The sequence below is a fragment of the Opisthorchis viverrini genome (genome assembly GCF_000715545.1).
Source record: "Opisthorchis viverrini unplaced genomic scaffold opera_v5_103, whole genome shotgun sequence".
Classification (NCBI taxonomy): domain Eukaryota; kingdom Metazoa; phylum Platyhelminthes; class Trematoda; order Opisthorchiida; family Opisthorchiidae; genus Opisthorchis; species Opisthorchis viverrini.
Window position 1 is genome coordinate 1,463,204 of NW_008751758.1, and position 11,065 is coordinate 1,474,268.

The 11,065-nt window shown below is 43.8% G+C and overlaps 1 protein-coding gene across 1 annotated transcript; it reads left to right on the forward strand.

Annotated features, from left to right (window-relative positions):
* Positions 1-1,011: 1,011 nt before the first annotated feature.
* On the forward strand, positions 1,012-9,944 carry T265_05448 (hypothetical protein; the record flags this gene model as incomplete). The annotated part of the gene is made up of 3 exons (XM_009170455.1): positions 1,012-1,823; positions 6,171-6,269; positions 9,230-9,944. 3 exons carry the CDS (start codon positions 1,164-1,166, stop codon positions 9,848-9,850), a joined length of 1,380 nt encoding a protein of 459 aa, XP_009168719.1.
* Between the last annotated feature and the right edge of the window lie 1,121 nt (positions 9,945-11,065).

Sequence of the window (11,065 nt, forward strand, 5' to 3'; positions counted from 1 at the left end):
TGCCAATGAAGCAAGAGTTTTGCATTACATTTACTCCGTTATTCTGCCACGGTGCAAATGTGCTTGGTGAAGAAAAGCAGTCTGCAAATTGATATGCCGGGATACTTGTCTGAATCCCTCTTTTTTGATATTTTTCAACTCATTGCGCTGCATGATGTCTACCTTGCGTCACAATTGGGACGGTATTAAACATATCAAAGTATTTTCTCTTGTGTGACACTGGTCACCTTAGTTTGAAAATGAGTGAGTGTCTCCAGTTTAGCATCCAGATAGCCAGTGTGATTGATTCAACTCCGGGGACTGATTAGCTCAAAATGTGCTGGACCAGTGGTAGGCCGCCCAAGAGCTTTCTTCAGCCCCTGTGATAGTATCACATGGAGGAAGGCACTTTCACTGTATTGTTGCCGTTTTTGGTTTCTACGTCTTCGCTCAATAAATAAATAACTATAATAATCGTTCAGCCGTAATGCCCTCTCGGTGCCTAGCTGTTCAGCCGTAATGCCCTCTCGGTGCCTAGCTGCTATACCACCCGAAGGAAGCACGAGGGCTCAGCTACTGTCAGGTCGCTAAAGCCTAGACACTTAGCCTAGTCACTGCTAAACTGTTTCACGCATTAGCGATACGTAACGTTTGTTATCGTGTTTAATCTATGATTTTCAGTGATAGTGAAGAAAAATTATATGTACCTGTCTAAACGGGCATGATTCTTGATCTCCAGTTGGAACTTAGGTACAGAGAAAATGCAGCTCTTGGGAAGTTGATTTTCTTGCACATGGTTCTGAATTCTGATACATTGAGTTCTGCCACAGGGGTTTCTCCGCAGTGATGCATAGACGCACAGTTTCGTGATAAATTGTTGTTACTTTGGCTTAAGTTCAAAGAGATATCGCTTTCCAATGATTTTATTTGGCGTAAAAGGCCTCCTAAATCACTATTGGTCGGACAATCCGTATTAGGTTCCAGCTAAGACTTCCGTTTTCCGTCCCTCACAAACTGTTTACTTTCTTGTTTCAGCTTTCCACTCAGTCACGTTTAATTTGATGGTGTTCATTTTGGCCTGAAATATTGAAGTTATCAGCACAACAGCCCGGATCTGGCATTGATTTCGTCCTACATTATCACACTGACGACAATGGACTGTTTTGTACACCTATAACAAAAAAATGAGCTTTCTATGGGACTCGTTCATTTTACTGTTTTCCCAACTATGTTTCTTTCTGGTGGGTTGGCTATTCTTCTTAAGGCAGCTCTTCAGAGACTACGAGGTGGACAGTAAAATTGTTGTGATAATATTTTCACTTACATTTGCCCTTTCATGTACGCTATTTGAACTAGTGATTTTCGAAATCCTAGACATATTCGCTGCCTCATCCAGACGGATCCATTGGCAATTGGTGCTGTTCGCCACTTTGTTGGATGTTATCTTTGTTATCCCGTTCTACATATCGTTTTACTCTTCTAAAAATCTCCGATTTTTCCCCCAAACTCGGTCATTTCGGCTTGCGTTCACCATGACTGCAATGGTGGCATATTTATACCTGTTCTGGAAAGTGGGGAGTTCATTTCCCATCATTAGCCCGAAACATGGCCTTATATCTTTTGAACAATGTACCGGCAGGATAGGGGTCATCGGTGTCACCATTATGGCGCTTCTGTCCGGATTTGGTGCGGTCAATTATCCCTATACCTGTATGACCTATTTTGCGCAATCTGTCTCAAATGCAGAGATCAAAACGGCTGAACGACGTCTGATGCAGACGATGGATATGATCTTGGTCAAGCGGCGCCGTCTTGCCTTGGCTCAGTTCGAAGCATCTGTCCGTGTGAGTTTCTGAATCGTGCATGTTTCTAACATGCTTTACTTTCTTGTGCTTGGTGTCACTATATTCTTCTCGTAAGCTTGTATTGATAGAAGTAAGGTGTAAATCAGCATCACCATCTCCGCCGTTGTGGTTGTGGAAAAGATAATCACCACTGACTGTCACTCCCAACTCTCATCAACCTCTCTACATTACGGACTATTTCTTGTCATAAGATTACATTATATTCAGCCTTATAACCGGTCAGTATCTTGAGCAGTCGTTGTTAGTGCTGGTGCATAAATTCGGTTCATTTCCTTGATTTCCGACTTTGCTGCCTTCCGGTTTCCATGGTCCATGTCTTACAAGGTTCAAGAGATGTGGTATTTGACTTTTTAACTCAGTTACGCAGACTCACCACTTGTTTCGTCATTTTCGGCTTCTGCCTGTGGAAGTAATGTTCCACTCCTAATTTTGTCAACTATTTTGACAGCATTCGAACGAACGTGGCTCGAGAGCAGCGGAAGCTGACTAATTTCTCTATCCGAAATCAGAAATCTGGACACTTGGGATTGATGAAAATAGCAGCATGCGAACTTAAGACCGTGTTATGTGTTTCACACCACTCCGTTGGTTATCAGATTGCTAGACGATGATTTGAGACAGCGTGGCCCTATCTTTATCAGGCTGCCTATGAGTTGTCCACCGGGAGGGTTCCGTATGTACCGGTCGTGGGCTGTCGAGAGTTTTTAGCAACCTTACGTGTAGTGTATTGCGTCTTTACCATTTATCGTGGCATCTCGAATGTCGTACCAGCTGAAACATAAGGCGGCCTTGTGCAGCGCATTTGGTTGCTTAAAAGCATCATAAACGAGAGATTCAGCTGGGTTTCAGGTGAATCTCTCGCAAAACAAACTTTGTTTGCAAACGTGTTTTTCGCTATCTTGCTTTTGTTTAATTATGCACACCAGTGACGTAAATAGGTTAGGCGATGTGTTGGACTGTTGACTTGACGATATCGGAGACACACACTAGCCACACCCTGTGTTTCAGTGTTATAGGGCGTAAGTTTTACTGTACCAGTTATTTTGGCTTGGTGTACAGGTGACGGTCTGTTCGCAGCTTATTAGACCAGCTAATTAGTGAAAAACTTGATTTCTTACGCAACTGGGCCACACTGTTAAGGTTGCGATAGCTCAACGTCGTTTGACCAGCCTCAGCTACTTACACAACAGTGTCATTGTACTGTTTAGCTAATCTGCCTGGGTTACACAGGACAGTGCCGCGTGATAACCATACCTTGATGTACCATTGAAGGAAATGAAGTGACCAACAGGTAGCAGTCCCGTTACGTGTCCGTTTTGCGGAACGCGTGCGAGCGCCGTTGAAATTGCCATCAACACGATGACGTGGGCTTAAAAGTGCTTTTGAGTGTGTTTAGCAAAGTCGCGTACTTACACAAGTTGGGGTGTGCCTAGTGAGACGTCTGCCACACGTCAAAACATGTCTGTCACCGAGTGGAAAAATGGGGATTGTCCATCAAAGCAAAAGCCCGCTGGAACCTGTTGGAATATTGCTTATTTGGCTGGTGCCGATCATTCTCAAGTGCGGTTAATACCAATACATCGGAAATATGTCAAAGACGAATAAACCATGGGCAAGCTGTTGAAGACACTCAACTGCAGCTGAATTGTATCTAAATGCTCATAACAATTTCAAAAGATGACTTATTTTCGTATCCACTTCAAAGGAGATTATTCTTTTCGAGGGGCAATTTTGTAGCCCAGTGTTTCTTGAAAGGCGAAGTGTTGTGCCACATTACGAAATAAACCTGGAAGTCAAACCTCTATTTCCGTAAACCAAGCCGGATAACGGGTGCGGACTACGTGACATTCTGGCCACAGAACGTGCGGGAGATGTTTCTGGCAAATGTACAGCCTCAGATTACTTGAAATCTTCCCGACTACGTGACATTCTGGCCACAGAACGTGCGGGAGATGTTTTTGGCAAATGTACAGCCTCAGATTACTTGCAAATCTTCCCTTGCATCCTAGGACAGAAGTAGCAAAATCAGCCCTCAGAAGAAAACCTCGCTACGGAAGTTCGCCTTGCCTTCTTGTGCGGATATCTGAGTCGACTGCCACACAAAAACAGCCGATATCGTTATCAGTTTCTACCCAACTGCCTCATATCTATGGAATTCTATGTTGTCTGCCGCTATTGAAAGAAGCGATTTCGGACTTTTAGCACAAGTGTGACTTGTGGTAACGCTGCAATGGAGAAACACATGATAACTCATTATTTATTTGATTCCCAGTATATAGCACTCGTAGTCGAGCAGGCGTATTTCCACTTTTGCTCCATACTGGAGTCTAGCTATCCAGAACAGAAATTCATGTGCCAGGCTAGAGGACTGGCTCCAACGACAAGCATGTCGACGGATCTTGTTAATTCAGTAGTATGTCCCAGTTCCATATATTCACGGATGAAATGCTTAGTTTAATCATACTGTGACATGCGTCACTGAAATCATCTAAAGTCACCGGGTTTTCCATTAACCAGATGCAAAAGGCGCAAGAGACGCTTCATGTTTATTCTCTCAAGAAGCCCTACCTTCCTTCAAAGATGGCATCGTATGTAGTGTTCTGTCGTGGAGTGAGTGCGCTATTTGCAGACGACAAGGAATTTAGTAGAGCGAAAATCACAGTACTTTGTAATGGAACCTAAATGAGGGTAATCTCTCTGTGGACCAGCTCATAGTAGTAGCGTGTTCTACAGTCTGCCGCTGAAAACCACATCTCCGTCTCTTATTGGTCCCTTTCTGAAGGTTCCCGTGGGTGGTTATTGATGATGAGTTCAAGTGTACATACGGTATATCTCGTGATTTGTCTATGATGGTAGCGAGCATTTTTTCCCCCAGTGCCATCAAGTGAGATCGCATTTCGATACAATTAGCGAGTTCTGGTGATACGGACGAAAAGTGGTCTCTGAAATGGTTTTTGCAGTTGAAATACACACTAAGGTATCTTGTTGTATCTTCTTGTAACGAGAAGTCAAGCAGTTAAGCTATTGAAACACGATTTGCGCGCGTGATCCAGTTTCTGTGCCCGTCTCGCCTTGTGATTTTGATGCAGTCCACTACCACACATTCGCTATTCATATTTCCTTGATATACCGGTGTTGTGGGCTTAGGGGTTGATTGATGTACCTAAATATCTCCGATTTCTATTCGTCATTCATCCTTGTTTATGACTGAATGAAGAAAAACCTTGCTGCAGCTATCCATTGAATATATTTGCCGTCCGACGTTCTTGCGTGGTTGCCAGTTATTCAGCGAGATCTTTTGCACCTACTGAGTGGTTGTTGCCTCCTGGTTAAATTGATATTCATCCTGGGGCAGCGTTTTCGTCGGTGCTGACTTGAACGTACTTTTGAGGTCTTTGGTCGCCATACGGCTCCTCACATTCGTGGGGTTGATCTTTCCGGAGGAGAGCAACCGTAGTTCGGCGTGCTTGAATAGCTCCTACTAACAGTTCACGTTTCCAGCATGATAGTACTTCCAGGACCGTAAAGTCCTTTCTCCATAGATAAATTTCTAGAAGAGGACCAATGTAACATTCTCATTACCTTTTCCAATCAATCGAGCAATTAATTGACAAGTTTATTACTGTACACGTCCCTACTATTTTGAACTACTTCTGTATCACAGGGCCACGGTGGAGGAGGATTTCACCCGTTTTGTGAGGCAACAATCTACAACACCCGAATGATTAATCCATCCTTTATTGCAGGATTCCGCTCGACTTTGGTCGGACAAACTTCAGTATCCAATCGATCTAGTTGTATCAGCGGTACCTGGTTGAACATATTATCTATTCGTAAACTAAATCTCTAAGCCACTGAATGGCCGTTTGGGCATTTCTCTAGTTCTGGTTATATGAGTATTGTTTGAATTTTCAACGCAGATTCCGCACTATTCTGTTCGGGTTTCTCTCTGCTTACATTCTTTGTCTCAATAAAACCTCTCTGTTTTGTTCACCTCAACAATGACTATCTCACTATACAACGAACCCTTCTGAGATATGTTGTCAACTTCATGGAATGAATGCCTAGCTGCCTGGGACCAGAAAGCAACAGTTTGAAGGAAAGCCGGTTCTTTCAGGATAAATTTATGTACACCTTATGTAGCGTTCAATAACCCCGGACTACTACTTTTATGCGACCTTTACGGTGTGCAAAACTGTTTCGTCATACTTCTAGGATCTACAACATAAGAGTCTTTGTATTAGTTCAGGGGTTATCACTGCTCATGTGGGATTGTTGTTTCCATGTCACAACGCCAACTTCTGTTTGACTAATTTTTTGTTCCAGACTCAGGCTTCTGAGAAAAGTCGGCTGTGGAATGTCTTACGTTCTGTGGGTAACTCCATCTCTACTTCCAGGCTAAACGAACGTGCACTACTGGCAGAAGTACGTTTCCCGTGAGCTGTTTTTCTGAGCTTGCACATCTGTCCTATTCGATGTCATATTTCGGCTAAAATCCACTTCATGTGCTTCACTGTACGTGTTTGCACATGGCTTTTATAGTGATAATGGTGCCGAATGGACGCGAAAACGTTCCAGTCCATATCTGTAGTATGTCGAATTTGAACGAGGGGCACTTACTTCACTACGTGGCCTAAAATTACTGATAGCTGCTGTAAATGCCAACTTTTTCAACTTCACAGTGCAGTTTGTAGAATAGGATAGGTAATTGCAGCACTTTAATTAGAACATCTTGCAGACATTATTGGTACGTACCTTAATGAAAACGAACATGCGTGTCAGCCAGCTGTTTGAAACTGATGGGTTCTGCTGCACCATGCTCCTCATGCAGATACAAGACGGGCCAAGATCCTAACAGTGTGTACGAGAAGACGTCTCTGTGGTGATCGGTTTTTTTTTTTGTGAAGGAAATTAACCGGAGAGTCATCTGACAGCTTTGAATAGTGAGAGTCATTTTGCCCAGCAGTTTTTCTAAACGTGTCAGGTGTTCTGACTTCCAGTGAGGTGTTTATTGCATATGTTCATTCTCCTAGTCAAACTCGAATACCAACCGCACAATGCCTAGCAAAAGATCATGGTAACAAAAAGGGTCTTAATAGATGTTCGGAACTGGCCGAATGCCGAACTGTCTTCGCGCTTGTCGCATCTGTAAGGGATGTCCTAACAAGAACTACGGTGTAAATGTTGTGGCCTGAAACAGGCTAATGAACGGCGTCCCGTAGTGCTGCATTCATGCCAATGACATCAACCGCGTCAGTGACATCTAACGGGTTGGTGGCAAATATGATCGTTGTTTCAATGTGTTCCTTCGAAGGCGTGTGAATCAGCCACTTCTGTACTCCACAATAGGCTCTAAAGGAGACGCTCAAATATAAGGAGTTCGTGATGCAGAAAGTGTCCACAGATGCTGAGGGGAATACTCTATTTTGTATGACTTATAAGGAAACTTGGTAGTCCGATTTAACTGAGGGTGAATTTTTAATTCTGGAATACATTTTTAAAAGGTGCAGGCTTTCCAGACTGACTACCTTTATCTTCCGCTTCGTGGAAATGTCCATTCTTCGCTGGGAAGCGCACTATCGAGCCGTTTCAAGTCCCCAAAAGACAGTTGGTACACAGTCTAGAAACATTGATCTGAAGTAGTGTCAAAACAGCCTGGTTTATCTTTGCTTCGTTTTTATGACAAGTTCAAGTGGAGGATCTTCTACCCCTAGAGGGCTGTTCGGGTATGACTATTCAAAATTTTCGAATCGCAGAGATGTGAGACGTTACAGCACTGAAAGTTATGGTTGGTTCCTGTTCGTTACCTCCCTATTGTTTCGATCGTTTCGTGTCTGTGCAAGGTTCGTCCTGCGGCATGAGATTTCCTATAGACTGCGCAGCTCTTTTCTAATATTTTGGATGTACCCTTAACAAACAGCTGGAATGCTGTCAGCTGGGAACAATGCTTACAGTGACTTCTACTTTTGAAATTCGCAGTTGCCTACTGCTTGCGTGAACAAGATGTTCGCAAGCTTTGTCGACGAGTCCTTTCGCTCTCTATCTCAGAAAGTTGCCTGTCTTTGGTATTTTTATTGCGCTGGCAACAAAAGCTAGGCTTAAATGACTTAACTCATTATGCTGAAGCGAGTCTTTAAAACTTCATTGCCACTAGCGGCTCCTCTGTTCCAGATCCGTTCGGTGAAGTTTTTCCGTCTGATTTTAGTATGAATTTGTGTCTATCCATTTCGAATTCTGTAGTGCTCAACGATCTCCCTGTCCCGTTTAGTGTGATCCACTTTCCCCCTTCCGGAGACAAGTCTCTTTTGAGAGGTTCATTCAGATTGATTGTTCGACGGCCTCCTACTGGTTTTCACTTTACCCAGTTGACACATGGACTTTTCACTTGATCTACCTGCAACCGCTGGGTTGGGTACTTCAACCAATAGTAACATTTTTGCCGTGATAAACAATGAAATATCACATTAGCTGTTCATTCTTGTGCTAACATCATCCTATGAGAGAAATTCCTTGACACTCCACGCCGCAGGGGTTCAATTTAGCTTCCTCGGATCCGTTGGGTATGTTGGCTATCTAGATCAGTCGTTTATCCTTTCTGCCTAGCCTAGTCATTTTGACATCTGCCGGCGCATCACATGTTAGCGGCGCCTCAGTCTGTGGCCTGACTTGATGACAATCGGTTGACAACACTTGGTTGTTTTGGCGAAACTTGGAAACTGTGCCACCTGTGGTCAGGTTTTTTCTATGACGTCTGTGGCCTGACTTGATGACAATCGGTTGTTAGTTCTGCCGCGTTGACAACACTATTGGTTGTTTTGGCGAAACGTGGAAACTGTGCCTCCTGTGGTCAGGTGTTTCCTATGACCCACCACATGGCGTCGATACCAACAGCACCACAATCCGCTGTTCCTTCTGTCGTGGCTATTCAGCTCCAACTTCCCTAATTGACTAGGTGGGCTGACCACTTTCAACCAGCCTTACCACATGCCAACCGTGACACTGGAATCAGATTAACATCCCGTAGCCTACTTGGTCTATTAGCAAGCTAGTCAGTGACGTGGTGTGATTTCATGAGCAGCTGTTTATTTTGCCCCAACCACCATACCTATCTATCAATGGTATGCGGGCATTTGAGCGATGTTGTCTTACTCGCTGGAGCCTGTTGATGGTGGTAAATAGCCAAGACGTTGGCTTTATCACGGTTATATTGATTTTAACGAAAGAACCACTCTTCACAAACAGTTGGTAGCTAATCGCCATGGCTAAAGTGGTGTTCCCTGTTGTGAGCACCCGTAAGTTTTCTGCGGTAGGCAGTCTAGGGACTTCAATGACATCAATAGTATTTTGGTCTCGCCCTGTCTTTATCTTCTATCCTCTCCTTACAGGTATCGACCTTGGAAGATCTCAGTCGTCAACTCTTCCTCGAACTTCACTACTTAAGAACCGCCCAAGAGCGCATTGAGTTTTCACGCACATTGAAAGGCAGGTACTTCAACCTGTTGGGCTATTTCTTTTGTGGCTATTGCTTTTGGAAAATATTCATATCCACCATCAACATTTTGTTCAACCGAATTGGACGTCAAGACCCAATAACCCAGGGCATTACAATTGCCGTCCACTATTTGGGATTTGAGTTCAACGTGAAGTTTTGGTCCCAACAGTTATCATTTTGGCTTGTCGGGATCATTGTGGTCACTTCCATTCGAGGACTACTGATTACCCTGACCCGGTTTTTCCATGCCATAGCCAGCTCAAACTCATCTGGTGTGATTGTCCTTATTCTGGCACAGATCATGGGCACCTACTTTGTTTCATCCGTTCTACTTTTACGAATGAACATGACTGCAGAATACCGCAGCATACTCACTCAGGTTCTTGGTGATCTTCAATTCCATTTCTATCAACGCTGGTTTGAAGTCATCTTTCTTGTCAGTGCCGTTTGCAGTATTGGCTTCTTGCACATGGCTCACAAGCGAGTTGCGGAATTGAAATCTGATTATATTTGATACGTGTTACAACTAATGGCATGGCTTTTCTTAGCCCCATTTCCACGTACCCGCCCTCCCTTGTTGAACAAGAACCACCACCCGTTAGCTTTCCTGTTCACTTTAATTCACACATGTTCTGATTTATTTTCTTGAAGAGAATATGTATTTTGTGACTACTATTCGTTGTTTCGCCGGGACGCCTTCTATCGCAGTCATGTGATCCATATTTTAGTAGCTCAGTTATTGATTCTCACTTGCAATCCTCAGCCAGCTTAAGCCATGATTTCTATGACTGGAACCTCTATGTGCTGCCAGGAATTAGCACGGTGGACGGTTCATTTCAGCACTGTTGCATACAGAATGGACAAGTTGTTGGATGTTCGCAGCGCAATTCGGGAAACGTCTCTAGGGCGTAATGCACTCAACCATTTCGTAAACTACCTGACCTGAACTCGGATGCTGAAGAACTGATAGGCTACCAGAAACATTCATATGGTAACGTACCAGGCGACGGGGGGTTCTGCAGCTGTCTACACATTTTACTACCATCTCTCCCACAAGCTAAGACCAATGCTTAAGTGACTGTAGTCGTTGGAAAATGGAGTTCCACGCTGTACCTGCCACCCAATGTGGCAATCATCTGTTGTATGCATTCGAGTTCAACTGATTTCTAAAATCGATCGATTTTGTAAAACTGTTGCTTGACCCCCTCATTGTAATTGTATATGATCGTGCTATCAGTTGTTGGTCTTCTGATATTCTCTCAGAACACTCATAAGGATATAATAACTGGATAGGGCTATTCCGTTGCGATGCTGCGCTTAATGGCCTGGAAGGTGACACTGGTCAGAGCTCCATTTTGCACCACTGTCGATTCCCCATGCAATTATGCGTGCAAGCAAACTGTCGATCAGCGATTGGAAATCAGTTATAGTGTTACTTAGGCACCGTTCTTTCTCAACTGGTTGGAAAAGCTGTAGATCCGGCTAGATATGGTTGACGGGGAGTGTCGCGCCTGCGGTCAACACATTAAGGTCTTAAGCCATCAGTCTCCTGTGCAATTGGATTTCAGATTCTCTAGGCCTTCTGACCAAAAGCACACAAAAAGACATAAGAATGAAGAGTTACTGATGAGCAACCAGGCAAGCAGAAGCAGATCGCTCAGTAGTTGGTATTTTTTCTGCTCACAACTACCACAGTTTCGATTTTGCGATCCCGTTTGATGAGTTCAAG